The sequence below is a fragment of the Simochromis diagramma genome, unplaced genomic scaffold, assembly GCF_900408965.1.
Source record: "Simochromis diagramma unplaced genomic scaffold, fSimDia1.1 OVJJ01000293.1, whole genome shotgun sequence".
NCBI lineage: Eukaryota > Metazoa > Chordata > Actinopteri > Cichliformes > Cichlidae > Simochromis > Simochromis diagramma.
Window position 1 is genome coordinate 23837287 of NW_024386801.1, and position 16708 is coordinate 23853994.

General features: G+C 40.0%; 1 protein-coding gene across 5 annotated transcripts in view; it reads left to right on the top strand.

Annotated features, from left to right (window-relative positions):
- Positions 1-16708, top strand: part of LOC120730339 (proline-rich protein 5-like) — a 44962-nt gene that overhangs the window by 11929 nt on the left and 16325 nt on the right. Inside the window, exons 1-4 of one of the 5 annotated variants that reach the window (XM_040026683.1) lie at positions 13719-14286; positions 14395-14529; positions 15617-15697; positions 15922-15970. In XM_040026683.1, the coding sequence (XP_039882617.1) occupies positions 14528-14529; positions 15617-15697; positions 15922-15970 (132 nt within the window). In that variant the 5' untranslated portion in view covers positions 13719-14286; positions 14395-14527. Of the gene's footprint in view, positions 1-3315; positions 3450-13712; positions 14530-15616; positions 15698-15921; positions 15971-16708 lie in introns of those variants that run through there. The other 4 variants (XM_040026684.1, XM_040026682.1, XM_040026681.1 and 1 more) reach the window with 4 other exon arrangements.

The following is a 16708-nucleotide window of genomic DNA, read 5'->3' on the forward strand; positions in this document are numbered from 1 at the left end:
AAAAAAGAAAGCATAGTTGTGTGAATGGGTTACTGAGGCAAGTTGTAAAAAAAAACTGTCCAATATTTCTGAATTAAAACTCAAAGGAAGAGTAGGCCAATAATGAATAATGTGAAAGACTCATTGCCAGTTATCACACATGATTCATTTCAGTTCTTGCTGCCAGTGGTGACACAACCAGTTCTAAATCATTTCTCACATGGTGATAGAGATTAATACACAGACACCAGACCGATACCAAAACCCAAACTTTTCTGGGTAATTTTAATTTTCATTGACCAAAGGTTAGAGATAAGTCCTTTGCTTTCTTTGCATCCAAAGTACGACAAACCTCTCAGTGCCTGTGTATTTATAACCATAACCCTGGCTGCTCTGTCTTTTGATTACTCTTTCACTGAACACAACTATGAAACTAGCTCGCATTTGGGGAAAGCTATATTTTGCATTTCCTGGGTGTGTAAGTGTGATTACACGTGACAGCCATATTTACAAAATTAAAAGTATAGTTGTGTTGATTTTAGAAGGGAAAGAAACTGATTCCTTTGCAGAATAATTATTAACTGACCTCATTTCAAAGAAAACAGTTATGTTTCAGACACATGTGGGAAATGTTTACACTTTTTCTTTCTGTTAATGTGTTTGTTTGTTTTTCTGTTTTTTCAAATTTGATGTTAAAATAAAACAAGTGATGGACTGTTAATTTTAGTATTATTAAGTATTGGGACAGTCATAGAGTTTTTGTGATGTTGCCTCTGTACCACCACCACAGCGGATTTTAGATCAAACAGTGAAGACTGAAGTGCAGAGTTTCAGCGTCATTTCAAAGAGTTAAACCAAAAGTATTGCATCAACTGCAGAGGAGATGTAGACTGTTGTTGTGATTTGGCACTATGTAAGTAAAGTTGAAGTGTAGTCCTCGATTTTCAGAGGACAAAACAAGATTTTAAAAGTAATTGCCCGATCACCAAATGTGGCATTTCTTTCCTTGAGACCTTTGAAATGAGGCCTTCACTGCTACCATGCTCAGTTGCTCCTTATTTGTGAGTCTCTCTGCCTTCAGTAACTGAAAAGGGAGTTTTAGACATTGACTTTATCTGTCCCTCACTGGGGAAAGTCACTTGTTAGTAGTACAGTAAGGTTCAGGAAGAAAAAAGTGAAATGGACATATATTAGAAAAATAAATAGGAAATTTAAATCAATTTTAAAAAACAAACAAAAGCCAAAAAGGTTACCAAAAGATAAACAGATATATATAATATATATTTATATGTACAGTGTTTTGATATTCCCTGTGTGGGAGTTGTGCAGTCTGACTGCTGTCAGGATGAAGGATTTGCAATAGTGCTCCATCCCACACAGTAGCTACAGCAATGATTTATTATAATTTCACACTGGAAATTATAATACAGTTTTACTAGTGCTGTCAGCGTTAATCTCGTTAAAATGACGTTAACGCCATAACAGCATTAACGCGGCATACCTAAACGCGGTTAGCTTGTTAGCACGTTGACGCCGTGCAGCCCCACGCACGGGCGATCCGTGGTAACTCACTAACGGAGATTTGCCGCGTTAAAGTTATGGCGTTAACGTCATTTTAACGAGATTAACGCTGACAGAACTCATTTTCACTGCAATTTTTTTTTTTTTTTTTTTTTTGATGTTTCGTTTTAATGCACAACTCCGTAGTGCCCAGTTGTCACCATTTTAATGCAAGTGCATTTTCCACTAAAAAAAGACCTGAGACATATCACGGAGCGGCTTGTGACTAAAATATATGACAACATTAGGACAATGCAGCCTCCAGTCTTTGAACTAAAAGAATGATAACACAAGAGCAGCACTGATGACACTGTCGATTACTAAAATATTAAATAGCTGCAGTTATTTAGGGATTTCCATTAGGTGGTAGTACCAGGTACTTTTTTTCAAGAGTAACTGAAGTCACTGTTCTGAGAAACTCTTGTGTTGCTTTTGCACTACGCTTTAGGTCAGTAATTCTCTTGGCAGCCATACATGCCAGTGTCAACATTGTCTCCACCATTTTTGACAGATGATGCTTCTTTTCTCTCCATCTCATGCTTTTGTCTCCACATAAACCTGGTATAAATAAATTTTGATTTCCAAGATTTCAGATTTTAGTTTTTCTTCAGAACTGTGAAGGATCTTTTATATGTTTAGTTGTCAGTGTTTTTGTTGAAAAACTGTTGTCAGACTTTTTATTTACATGTTGCTCCTCAATACAGTTTTACAGTTCTGTTGCAGGTCTGTTCTTACTTGCAAATCTGGGTGAATTGCTTGTGTTGCCATCATTTAGAACATCAGCGTGTTACAGAGCTGCGCGTTAAATGAATCATCAAACCAAAATATTTGTGTAGGATTTTTTTTAATAATTGAATTATTGTCATGCCTTTCACTGTTCTGATAAATTATTGTGTTTATTGCGCCCAGTTTCAAAGAATTGACAGGTTAAATGCCCAGGTGTTTCCTGTTGCATTGGTTCCTTACTCATGTACCTGCAGTGTAGGTCAGTAGTTGCAAACTGGTTCTTGGTCATCATGTTAATTAATTGTTAATTAATTTTTAATTGTGAATCACAAGAGGCTCATTTTGGGGTCATATTTAAGGCCAAAAAAGAAGCACTATGAGTCATAGCACAAGAAACTGATTTGTACAATGTGTGGAAAATTGTACAGAAAGAGAGACATGTCACCAACAAAAAAGGGCTACATCCAATGAAAGAAAGTCTGTGTAGTTTCTGGAAAGCAGAGTACCTGGAGATCTGCATTTTATAGAGACAGGTTGATCTTGTATCTTTGCACAGGAAGCTGTGGGTTGATAGAAGTCTGTCTCTCTGGTTCTAAATAAATCCGATGCAGCTAAAGCCGCTTTGCTGCATCAGCTATCAACAGAAGTTAAAGCAGCCTAGAACAGGGGAGTATTCCCAGTATGTAACTTGAAAGAATCAAGATCAACATAATAATACATTATCAAAATATCCTGGTTAGCCTAATCTTATTTGATCATCCATCATGCAAGTTCCCCACTTTCAGAACCTCAAAGAGATGTGGTGTTTAGCTGCAGCACCTTTCACCTTCTTCCTCCTTTGCATGCTAGCAAAGTCACAATGCAATCTTCCAGTTCTATATACAAGTATTACTGTGCAACTCAACCACAGCTAAATGCGCTCATCACCTTTGAATGTTTTAATCTCAGATTCACGCCTGTCTCCAAGGAGATCAGTTTTGTATATTTGTAAAATGATGAAACTGTGTTTTAGTACGCTGATTATTCAGCTGCGCTTCCCTCTCTCTACAGCAGCCAGCTTCCATAATGGGATCTTTTCGGCGTCCCAGACCTCGATTTATGAGCTCTCCAGTTCTGTCAGACCTTACCCGTTTTCATGCAAGCACACCTGCTCTACAGATCTCCAACATCACTGTGTGGAACAGGTGAGCTGACTTCAAACAAGAAATCCCACAGTACTTTAGCTTGATCTTTGTGATCCATATTTAATTTACATTTAAAACTAAAGCCGAAAGTGACTGTAAGCTAAAATTTGAAGTGTTTTTGTTCTGTTGTAATTTAGTATTTTTATGAAGTCACTTTTCCATCAGCAAGTTTCATCTTCCCCTTTTATTCAAAGTCGGTAATTTATGTCAAAGGGCCTGCACTGACCTGTTACACTTCAAAATTTTAAATAGGCAGCAGTTAGAAGTTTCCATATATACTAACAAGTCAGGCTGGAATACAGAATATAACAAGAATTTGCCTGAATGGAGCACTACATTGGCTCAGTTCATTGGTATAAATATTAGACGTTATCAGTTCTAGACAGCACGACTCCATAATCCCAAAACAAAATGTACAGATATTATCTTACTTTTGTTCTACCTTTAGCACTGGGGTATGTTTTGTCATGTGTATAAACATTGGTTTAAAAAAAAAACAGAAAAATATAATAAGAGAAGAAGAGGTTATATTGAAAGTTCCAGAGGTTAGAAATTTTCTATTTGGTTTCATATCTGATTAGCTTCTAATTTTAGTGATTTAATCTATATTGGTAATGGCCTAATGAGGGCTGCGTGGTTATGTCTAGAGTTATTATCATGATAACAAGTCTTTTTTATTTCCAGACTGACCATTTTCCTGAAACCTTTGTTACTTGTGTTTGTGGTTGAATGAAAACAATTCTGCAAAGAAAAGTGGGCCACAGTTCTTCCACAGCGACATGAAAGAGTCATTGCCGGTTGTTGCAAATGCTTGATTCCTGTTTTTGCAGCCAGAGCAGGAAGAACTGACTTACTTACTTACTTTTGATTAACAGATAGCTGATTAAATAATCTGTTGAGCCCCTTTGTCCCTGGGGGTTCATGGGCTGTGCCGCCAGGTCTGTGATTTAACTATAGACTTAACATAACAGCAACTGGTATCCAGAGAAATGGCAGACTCTCACAAAACCATTTTTATGACCACCAAACACAGCTAAAACAACAAACAATCAACAACAGGTAGACAGATTCTGCGAAAAGATGTCAACACAAAGTGCGGATTCCCACATTCACCCAGTGATATTTACACGGATCTACACGGACAAACAATGTCTCTGCTGTCTTCACGGATATTTCAAACCCACAAGTTTTATCACGCTCCAACCAAAATTCACTGAAAAAGCAGCAAAAGAAGATCAAAATTATGCTTCACGTTAGAATTTATGCTAATATTTTTTTTAATCTTACCTTTTCTGTCTGGCTTCCAAAAAAAAAAAACTCAGATAAAAACACATTTCCTGCATAGCTCCCTCTCCCAGCTTCAAGAGTAGTTTCATAAATCACTCTTTTCTACCTTATTCGTTTGTTTATCCACAGATGCATTATGCACCAGTCTACCATTGTGTACAGTGAGGTGTCCGCTTTTTGTTTTACAAAAATGACCTAAGTTATACTGTTCAACAAAATTTTCAACTTTCACAGATGGTGCCAAATTATTCCTATGCTTAGCTTACCCTCTAATTAAACCTGTGTAACTTTGCTCTGTGTCACTTCAGCAGCATTGTTCTTTCCATAGGTAATGTTTATATGTTGATTCATTCAGTTTTTGGTCTACTCCAGCATATTTTCAAAGGGTTTATATGCTATAAAAGCTAAAAAAAAAAAAAAAAAAACATTATTCCGGGAAAATAATTTTTCATATTTTTTTTTCGGTGTTCCATCCTCAGTTATTTTGACACAATTGCATCTGATGTGATGCTTACATGATTATTTCTCACATGTGTAAGCTTTAATACCAAGATAGTTTTTTTTTTTTTTTGTTTTTTTTAATGTGAAAATGGAGTTTATAATTTTAGAGAAATATTCAATTCATTTTGGGCATGATGTTTTCAAGCAGGAACCCCAGAAAGCCCATAGGGTATTAAAGGTTAAAAGAAAAAAGAAAAACCCCTAAAGTATCTTGATGCGTGCTCTATTATCCAGGTAAGAAAATCCAAAAAGGTTTATTCTGCTCATCTGCAAATGTACTCTATATAAGGTTGGGGAAACCTGCATAGGCTGAGACTGAAGAAGTCACTTGGATGAATGATGAAATGTTTCTCCCACTGAAAACGCTACGTCCAGATGAACAGAATCAACTTTTTGGAAAGTATATGAGGAATGTGGAGGGCCTAGACATGGTCCCAACATAGCTTAAATTGCTCCTTTGCATTGACTCTTCATCCCTGTGGAACTGTACTAGAGGGTTGGAAATGTTGAGGGTGGTGGAGAATGCTTGGCTGGTTTGTCCCAACTAGGAACATGAAGGAGCTGCACGCTGTACTAGTTGAAATCAAGTCAGAGGTAGGACTGCCAGTCTAGAACGGACTTGTAAATTTCTTCTAGGCATTCAGTTGTATTTAGGTTTGGTGACTGCTAAATGCCATAGCATGTGACTCACATCATTACCATCTGTTTCTTGCTATGATGGCAACTGCACTCACTGGCAGCAGTTGTTTTCTAGCAGGATGATGTGTGACATCACAAGACTGAAACTGCTCATAATTGCCTCAAAGAACTAGTAAAGAGCTCAAGACGGTCACCTTGGATTTACCTCTGAACTCTCATTGACATCTGAATTCAGATCAGTTAAATTTTACTAGCGCCAAATCACGACAAGAGTTGCCTCAAGGCATTTTATATTGTAAGGTCGAATAATACAATAATACAGAGAAATACTGAGAAAATGACCCCTTATGAGCAAGAACTTTTGCAACAGTGGAAAGAAAAAACTCCCTTTTAACAGGAAGAAACCTACAGCAAAACCAGGGAGGGGCGGCCAGTTGACTGGAGAGAAGGAAGACAGGACAAAGGCACACTGTGGAAGCGAGAGAGAGATTAGTAATAACTAATAATTAAATGCAGAGAGGTGTATAAACACACAATAAAGGGGGAGGGGGTTGTTGAGTGAAGAAGAAACACTCACTGCATCATGGGAAGTCCCCAACAGCCTAGACCTATTTCAGCAACTAAGGCGGGGCTCTATCTAATATGCTTAACTATATGCTTTGTCAAAAGCTTTAAGCCTAATCTTAAAAATAGAGAGCATGTCTGTCTCCTGTGTCCCAAGTGGTGGCTGGTTCCACAGAAGAAGAGTCTTGAAGCTGAAGGTTCTGCCCTATTCTGCTTTTAAATATCCTAACCTTATCACACGATTTGCTGAAGAAGATTTGAAGGAGTCAGGAATTACCAAGAAGTGCATGAGGGTGCTGCAGGATATGCACTAGAACAGCAAAACAGTGGTGTGATGTGTCGCTGGTGTAATAAATGGGACTGCATCAGGAATGGGGTTAACAAACAGATGTGGACCAGCAGGAGTTTTCATTGACTAGGAAGGGAGCCTGGAGAGGTGGAGGCATACTCTGATCAAGAGTAAAGAAGAGTGAGAGGGAAGGAAGGTTCATTTGCAAGAAACAGATGTAGAGAAGGAGGAAGCGGTAAACAATCCAAAGCAATGACTGGTGTACAAGAGAAATGAAGAGAGTACAGGCAGGGTGGAATGGGTGGAGAAAAGTATCAGGGGCGATTTGTGACAACAGGATGCCAACAAGGGTGAGTCAAATTCCTCGTTTGTGTGTACAAACTTATCCAAATAAAGGCTATTCTGATTCTGCTGATTTGGTGGAAGTGCCAAAAGCGACCAGGATGGATAGGAATTGGGGCTGCACGATTTTGCATAAAATGAGAATCACGATTTTTTTGCTTAGAATTGAGATCACGATTCTCTCACGATTTTCTTTTCCAGTATAAATATTTATTGCACTTATTAACTGCACATCAACTTCGTAACAGTTGAAACTGAACATAAAAACAATAAATAAACATAAAAACAACAAATGTCTCACGTTTTGTTGTTGTCGCAAAATGTTGTACTGCTTGAAATTCCGTCTCCACCGTTGCTCGACGCTGCGTGTATAGATCAGGTAGTGCAACAACAGAAAAATAGTTGCGGGACGGCACTGTGTAGCGTTTGTCTAGGGTGTTGATAATTTTCCTAAATCCCTCGTTTTGCACAGTGTTGATGGGAGCCATATCTTTGGTCAGGTGATAAGTGATAGCCTCCGTAATTTCTTTGTGCCTGCGGGAGTTCGACGGGTATAGGGAAGCGCTGTACAAGGTTACCGTTATTGATGTTTGGGTGGTTGACCGGGACGGATTTTCTCCTGTCACTTTCTCGTCATCCCTGACGTGCTCTCCGTTGTTTTTTCCCTGCTAATTTTAGCATCACACGGCACAGCTTCTGTATCACGTGGTATAAGGCTCCGCCCTTGTCATTTGTTGAGCAGGAAGAGTGAGCACTTGTTTTCATGCAGATTACGTCCTGGATCAAAATGCGGTACAATCGTCTTTTTTTTTTTTTTTTTTTTTTTAATCGTTGTCATTTGTAAATGAGATCGCACATAAGTATGAATCGAGATCGCGATTTTCTAACGATTAATCGTGCAGCCCTAATAGGAATCAAAATGACTCTTTCAGAGGGATGGCTCAGGTTGTGCAGTTTGGAGAAAGAACTGGAGATAAGATTGTTTCGAAATTATGCAGAAGAGCGACAGTGGAAAAGTACACCATCTTTCAGTTCTGAGGTTTTATGTATCAGAACAAAAAAATCATTGTGTCCTTCACAATTCACACAGATTATTGAAATAACCTGAGATTAACACTTGACATATCTCATCATTTATTTTATTTTTTATTTTTTATTTTTTAACAGAAACTAAGCCAAGGTGTGAAAGATGAAGTACACCACATGATGCAGTGGCCTGTAGAACCACTTTTAACAGCAATAACTTGAAGTAATTTTTTTTTTTTTGAATGATTTTATCAGTTTCTCACTTGGCATTCGCATACCTAAATGCTTCAGACTAACAATGCATTTTTTATGTCATTTCATAGAACTGGACAAAGGGTGTTGAATATGGAACTGCCAGGCAGGAGAAAAAGAGGTAGAGCAGATTTATGAATGTAATGAAGGAGGACATGGCAGTGTTGGCATTACAGGAGCGGATACAGGGGATGGGGTGAGAAAGATGAAGATGAGCTACTGTGGCTTCCTCTAAAGGAAGTGGCTAAAATGAGATGGAGAAGTTACAGTTGAAAATTCTTTATCCTACTGCAGCTCAGTTTGTCAGGGTGTTTAGATTATTTTATCACTGACAGGAGGAGCTCACACCTCTGAATCTGTGGCCTGTTTCCTGCACTCCACAGCTCAGAGCAGGATGTTTAATAGGAAATAGAGGCAACAGCAAGGTCATATCCTGAGAACCAGCTTAGCTGCATGCAAGGACATTGGACATAGAGAGGATACACTTAAATGCAACTGACCCAAGGAAAAGAGAAACAGCCTTACCTAGAGGCATTATATTTTAGGTTGTCTCCATCTGTATGTATATATGTCTCATTCTTATTAATGCAATTATTTTCAGCAACACAGATTTACCCTTAAACTCATGTGTCTGTGAAGGTTCTCAGTCATCCAGGTCATCGTAGTCAAAGGAGCTTGGAGAGAAAAGCGTCTGGACTTCTTTAAGTTGCTTGAAGACGTTTCACCTCTCATCCGAGAAGCTTCTTCAGTTTTAAGGGTCAAATGGTGGAGAGTCCCAGATTTAAACACAGTGGGAGTTTCCCACCCAAAGAGGGATAAAGGACCCCCTGATGATCCTCTACCTAATCACATGAGCCAAGGTGTGAAAATGGGTGTGGATCACAATCAGCCAGGGTTTCGGGTGAGCTCATTGTGAATTGTAGCCAACCTTTACATGGAGGAAGTGGAAAGAAAGGCTCTTGGCTCTTTTAAAGGGAGAGTACCCAGCCACTGGTACAGATATGTAGACGACACCTGGGTCAAAATCAAAACACAAGAAGTGGAATCCTTCACTGCGCATATTAACGCCGTGGATAAAAACATCAAGTTCACCAGGGAAGACACAAAGGACGACTGTTTGCCTTTCCTGGACTGCGCCGTGCGCATTGAAGAGAATGGCAACCTCAACATTGAAGTTTACCGGAAACCCACACACACGGACCAGTACCTCCTCTTTTAGTCCCATCACCCTCTGGAACACAAACTTGGAGTATTTAGGACCCTACACCACTGGGCAGAAAATGTTCCCTCTAAGCCTGAAGGGAAAAAGAAGGAACACACACATGTAAAGGAAGCACTTAAAACATGCGGTTATCCTAATTGGGCGTTTGTAAAGTCAGCAAAGATGCACAGAAAAGAAGACCAGACACCAGCGAGGGAGGATAAGAAAGACAGACGCAACAACATTGTCATCTCCTATGTAGCCGGTGTATCAGAGAAACTCAGAGTTTTCTCCAAGCACGACATCCCGGTGCATTTCAGACCCAGCAACACGCTCAGACAAAAACTGGTTCACCCGAAAGACAAAACTCCTAAACACAAACTTAACAACGTGGTGTATGCTGTACAGTGCAGTGAGGATTGCCCAGACCTCTACATTGGAGAGACCAAACAGCCACTTCACAAGCACATGGCACAACATAGAAGAGCCACCTCCACAGGACAAGACTCAGCAGTCCATTTGGATCTAAAGGATAAAGATCACTCTTTCGAGGATGCCAATGTTCACATTTTGGACAGAGAGGACAGATGGTTTGAAAGAGGAGTGAAAGAAGCCATTTATGTCCACTGTGAGCGACCATCTTTGAACAGAGGTGGTGGTTTACGACACCAACTGTCTGCCATCTATAATCCAGTTTTGAGAGCCCTTCCCAGACGCCTTAACGCCCACTCACCTCCTGGACCATCTGACCTCAGGAAATCGCATGATAGGGTGGGGCCAGGTTTCACAATGAGCTCACCCGAAACCCTGGCTGATTGTGACCCACACCCGTTTTCACACCTTGGCTCATGTGATTAGGTAGAGGATCATTAGGGGGTCCTTCGTCCCTCTTTGGGGGGAAACTCCCACTGGGATATTCCTCTCCTTCCATCTCAAATGTAACATCTGACATTAGAGGGAAGACATTTTTACAATTTAAGTAACACTCTTGGTATAGAGTGTTTGTCTTTTTCATTGGTTAGTACTAAACCTAATAACTGGTTGGGTCACTTAAAAGTTTTCATTTTGTTCTTCTTAAGCCAGTGTGTGTGGACTGGCTGGTGTGATTTGGATCATTGTCCAGAACGCAAGTGCGCTTCAGCTTGAGGTCAAGAACAGATGGCTGGACATTCTTCTTCAGGATGTTTTGTTAGATGGCAGAATTCATGGTTCCATTTACCACAGCAAGTCTTCAGGTCCCGAGGCAGCAAAACAGCCCCAGACCATCACACTACCACCACATTTTACTGTTGGTGTTAGAGTCAAATTGTTAAATGTTGCCATTACTTAAATTTGTAAGTCTTGGTTCAAACTATATGATTAAGGACATTCCTTTGTTTCTATCCGGACGTTAAGTCTGACGTCACTAGCCGTGTCTGGGCCTAAACTCCGCTGCAGGTCCATATATCAAACGATCACTATGGCATTACTGAGAGTTGAAAAACTGTCTAAAGTCTTTCATCTTTAATAAAATGATCAGCGTTCTGCTCTACCAGGTGTAACAATTGAGTTTAACATCCAGGCATCCATGAAAACGGAATTTATGACATTTAACGGAGTTAGAAGTTAGCAGGGAGTTAGCTCGCTAGCTTCTATCTAAATACAATATAACATGTCCTGACTGCGGGGTTTTGGAAACAAATTAAAACGTACAGCTCTGTTATCACTTCCAACATAAATGAAGACAGAAAACTAAACAGCAGTGACGTTTGTAAGTCAAGTCAAGTTTATTTATAAAGCACATTTAAAAACAACCGAGGCTGACCAAATGCTGTACAATAAAATACAAATATAAAATACAATAAAACACAAGTACATAAAACACCTCACTGATAAAACAATAAAATTAAAACAATAAGTTAAACCTTGCTAAAAGCCAATGAGAAGAGGTGAGTTTTAAGAGCAGTTTTAAAAGTTCCTAGGCTTGTGGAGAATCTGATGTGAGGAGGTAAACTGTTCCACAGTCTGGGTGCAGCCACAGCAAAAGCCCTCTCTCCCCTAGTCTTTAGTCTGTACCTGGGAACATCTAAAAGCATCAGGTCTGCTGACCTCAAAGATCTCCTGGGGCAGTAAATGCTAAGAAGCTCTGCCAGGTAAGGGGGTGCAGTACCGTTAAGAACCTTAAAAACCAGCAGTAAAATTTTAAAATCAATCCTAAAAGCAACTGGGAGCCAGTGGAGAGAGCAGAGGTCCGGAGTGATGTGGTCTCTCTTTTTGGAACCTTCAAGTTATTGCTGTTTTGTAGGATTACTGACGTTTGGCTAGCTGGTACATAATGATGTGCTACTTGACCGCTAGCGACACAGCTATGTTAGCATAATATAAACAAGCTAACTTTTTTTTCCACTCGATAAAAGTTAACGTGAGTGTTCTCGGTGGTCAGGAACAAATGTAATCGCATGGCAGGATGCTGTAAAAGGACCAAACTTCAGTCAGGAGAACAACTGAGATAATTCATCCACAATACGAGGTTAGTCATTCATATACTGCTGCATGGGCTGGGCTGTAGTTACATCCTAAGGTTTTAAAAACTGAGCTTAAATAAATGATTAGCGGTAATAAAAGCTGAGGGAGGTCAACAGTGATCACTGACTGTTTTAGGAGCTTTTTGAGATTAAATAGAAGAAAATACAAAACATTAAACATGTTATAACACAAAAGCCATATTAAACGCAGACTACTTTAGACCCGGAAGTAGGATTCGTCACGTCATCACTTAACGACCGGATTGTCCTCCCCAGCCTGTTGAAAGGTGGGGGAGGCTATAGTGTTTAACTACAGGGACATCGTATGTGAAGCTTCTGTTTCTGCTTTCTTATTTAGTGAGGATGTTTTACTTGCCATTTATGACCTCACCTGTGCTTGTGTATGGTGAGATGGTGAGAACGTTAGAGGGGTTAAGCCATATACAGGGTGGGGGAGATTACCCTTTGGTGAGCAGGAGGTCACACAAACGCGCGCACACACACACACACACACACACACACACACACACACACACACACACACACACACACACACACACCTAGTGCCTGACACCATAGGGGGGGGTTTACAATGAGTGTTTGTGAAACTGTGTGTCACAGAAATAAGAGGCTGCAGGGGAAGCTGGTTCTTTGAAGTGGTCTGTCACCGAGGGCAGAAGGGCTGCTCTGAGATCCTTCCCTTGCTAGCATGTGAAAAACCGGTTGAGCTGTTCGTCTTGCTTTGTTAACGGGAATACGTTTCTGAACCAGCGGGGCCTGTGGAAGCGCAGACCCAACAGTTGGTATGATGTTACTTTTACACCAAATGTAATGGGACACACACCTTCCAAAAAGTTTAACTTTTGTCTCGTCAGTCTACAGAGTATTGTATTAGTATAGTAGTGGCCACAGAAATTGAACTCTGCTTTCCAAAGATGACATATATTACAGTTCATTTATGCTATTATAGTCACTGATTGGAGAGGTTGTAATCACAGAGTTGTGACTGTAAGTAGTAAAAAAGATAAATATAAGAAATTTGAGTTACAACTTTCCAGCTCTCAATATGGACACATTTGTGTATAAATTTATTTTCTGTAATTGTAACGTGTGTGTGTGTGTGTGTGTGTGTGTGTGTGTGTGTGTGTGTGTGTGTGTGTGTGTGTGTGAGAAAAATAAAATAAATAAAATTTTAAAAAATGTTACAAGTGAAAATTTCAAAAGTTCAAATTTGTTCCACACATTGTCACTTTTTCTGAAAACTCGCACATTTTGCATTATATTTATTTATTTATCCATCCATCCATTCGCTACCGCTTATCCTTTTCAGGGTCGCGGGGGGTGCTGGAGCCAATCCCAGCTGTCATAGGGCGAGAGGCGGGGTACACCCTGGACAGGTCGCCAGTCTGTCGCAGGGCCAACTCACAGGGACAGACAACCATTCATACTCACATTCACTCGCACATTCACACCTAGTGGCAATTTGGATTATCCAATTAACCTATCCCCACAAACTGCATGTCTTTGGACGGTGGGAGGAAGCCGGAGTACCCAGAGGGAACCCACGCAGACACGGGGAGAACATGCAAACTCCACACAGAAAGACCCCGGCCTGATGGTGGAATTGAACTCAGGACCTTCTTGCTGTGCGGCAACAGTGCTAACCACCGTGCCGCCTTATTTATTTATATTTATATATTTTTTTTTTCAAATAATGCTACCAGGCCAATAAAATGATGAGTTGAAGGTGGTGTGACTTTCATTTGGGGAGGGGGGACTTTCTGCAAGCTGCACTACATGAGAGACATCTCCATTAGGAGGTAAGATACAGATCACTATTTTACATGTTTATAGTGAAATAAGTGTATATAAAAATACTTGTATGTGCATGAATATGTTAAGAAGCATTTGATTGATTGTTTTACTTTTTAAAATTTATTTCTAGAGTAAAACTGTTAATTTTCATTTGTTTCCTCAAGGCAACACTGTGCAGTTAGCCCAGTTTTTTTTCAGGCAATATAATATATTAGCATATGTGTGTAGAGATGTGTTTGTGTGCATTTGTATGATCATAGTCAATGTTTTTTTACTTTACAATCTACTGATAATTACAGGACATGGACGTTAAAACCTTTTATGGAAGGAAACCAAGGGAATGTGCAGAAAGTGAGGACAGTGAGCTTTCAGGGAGTGACAGTGAAGTAGAGGAGTGGATCCCTCAAGAGGTCAGAGGTCAGCTGGTAAAGTAATTGTGTGTGTGTGTGTGCACCCGTGCATGCGCATCTTCCTGTTGCATTTCTTTCTTTCTAATACTTTTTTCTTTTCGATGCATGGTGCCAGGGTGCAGTGGTACACCAAAAGCAATGTGCCGCAAAAGCAATGTGCACCTCAGCTTCACCCCGACCCCAACTGCTTCCTGAGGTTCAACACTGAATGCACAAGACACCCTGAGAGATCCCTGATCAAGTGTTGGATGTATTTTGGTGTTTTATTGTTCTGTGAAATTGTTTATTTGTTGTTTGTTTATTTGTTCATTCTTGTCGTACTAATAAAACTTATTATAGAATAACTTGGTGTTTGACTACACTTGTCGCACAGTGTTGCGTTGAAGCAACAAACCAATATCTGTTTGGGGGGGGGGGGTCAGATTTTATGATTGATATATTATTACGGATCCTAAAGCTTCCCCAAAATAGGGTGGAATTTTTTTTTTCCCCCCCCAAAAAAAGTCATGCAGTAGAGGGTTAAAACGTTATATTTTTTGATATTTTTGTGAAAGTCTTTGATCTTTACTGCTCTGTGGTGAAAGGCTGATCAGGTATTACCATGTGTGCCTGACCAGTGGGGTGACGTAGGATTTTCAAATTGATACTATAGGTGCATCTACTAAAAATCTTGGACAAGTTTTAATATCTGTGAAACTTACCTCAAAGTCAGGGTCAGAGGTCAAGTTTTCTGAAAATCTTTTCAGATTATTGAATTCAGTAATCTGAATCTCAGAATCTCAGATCGTGATAATCTCTATTCAGGGCTGAAGTGCAGCCCTTCACAGCAGTCTAAGGTTTTCATGTGGCCTTTGTGATAACTTAATTGTTCAACCCTTAGAAAGTGATTGCAAATGGGTCAGTGACCCCAACTATACTTCAGAAGTTGTGGCAGAAAGGTTTAATAACTACAAAGTGTCCTGGTGTTGCTGTGACAAATCAATGAACCCAAGTCCAGTTCAAAATTTGTGGTTAGACCTGACCAATGCAAATGAGGGAAGAACTCACAGTAATTTATTGTTTGGAGCTTGTGGCATTCTACCTGAAATATTTGACCCTGGTGGTATAAATGTTATGATGCCTTCAGCTTCAACTGAAAATCTAAGGAAATAAGTAATCTAAGTATTACATTCTGAGTTTCTAAAATGCCTAAGATCTAGCTTACTGGAGACATAATGCAGTTTGCTGTTTTTTAGTTCTTCAGAAACTCGGTATGATAAAACAAAGATTTCTATATTTAAGTTATGATCGATACAAGCTAGAATTTATTTGCTTGACCCGTTTTATTTCTCTCTCAGGGTCCAATCAGCTGTGATCAAGGTGTTCAAGGGGGGAGCTCTGCAGACTAATGAGCTCTACACACTTAATGAGAGCATCAGGTGACACTTTACTTTTTCTTTTCAAAGTAGCCTTGTTGAATCAGAACAGAACAAAATGCAGAGACAGAAGAAGTGGAAAGAGTCGGCAGAAACAATACGTGAAGAACTAATTTAACTTTAAATGAACTTAAAGAAGAAACCGGTTTGGACTGTGTGAGTGAGATAAAAAGGAACATGGTAGCTGCCAGTCTTCCTCACTGCTCAAGTCTTCTGTGTCTTTGTAGGTGGCTCCTTAAAACTGAGATGGGTTCCTTCATCACAGAGTACTTCCAGGTATTTTCTCTTCCTCTTTTACCTTTTATTACTCCTGAGTAAAGTAACAGAGTTCATGTCAGCAGGAGTCTCTAAGTGAGAAACATCTGAAGGTCTGTTTGTTTTCAGTGGGCAGAGGCGGTAGGTGGGCAGTAAATGTTACATCGGCAACATTTACTGTTGCCGATGTTGGGCGCTGTCCTTACTTTGTCTTATCATTAGTCTTGTAGTACTGGTACTGGATTTTTGAGCATTTTACCAATACTCAATTCAATTCACTGCCACCACAACAACACCCATTTCAAAGAACTTAATATATTAAGGTAAAGAGGACTACAAATTTGGAGAGATAACACTAATGATCAAAAGTGAATCTTACATGGTGACTGCCAGTAGGAAGACCTCCAGCAGAACCAGGCTCAGTAAGAGATAGTGACGGGATGAGGGGGAAAAGAATAGAAAAAACGTATTGCATAGAGATATCAGGAACAATAATGTTCGTCTTGTAACCGGAAGGTTGCTGGTTCGAGCCCCGGCTCGGACAGTCTCGGTCGTTGTGTCCTTGGGCAAGACACTTCACCTACCGCCTACTGGTGATGGCCAGAGGGGCCGATGGTGCGATATGGCAGCCTCGCCTCTGTCAGTCTGCCCCAGGGCAGCTGTGGCTACAACTGTAGCTGCCTCCACCAGTGTGTGAATGTGAGAGTGAATGAATAGTGGCATTGTAAAGCGCTTCGAGGGGTCCCGAAAAGTGCTATA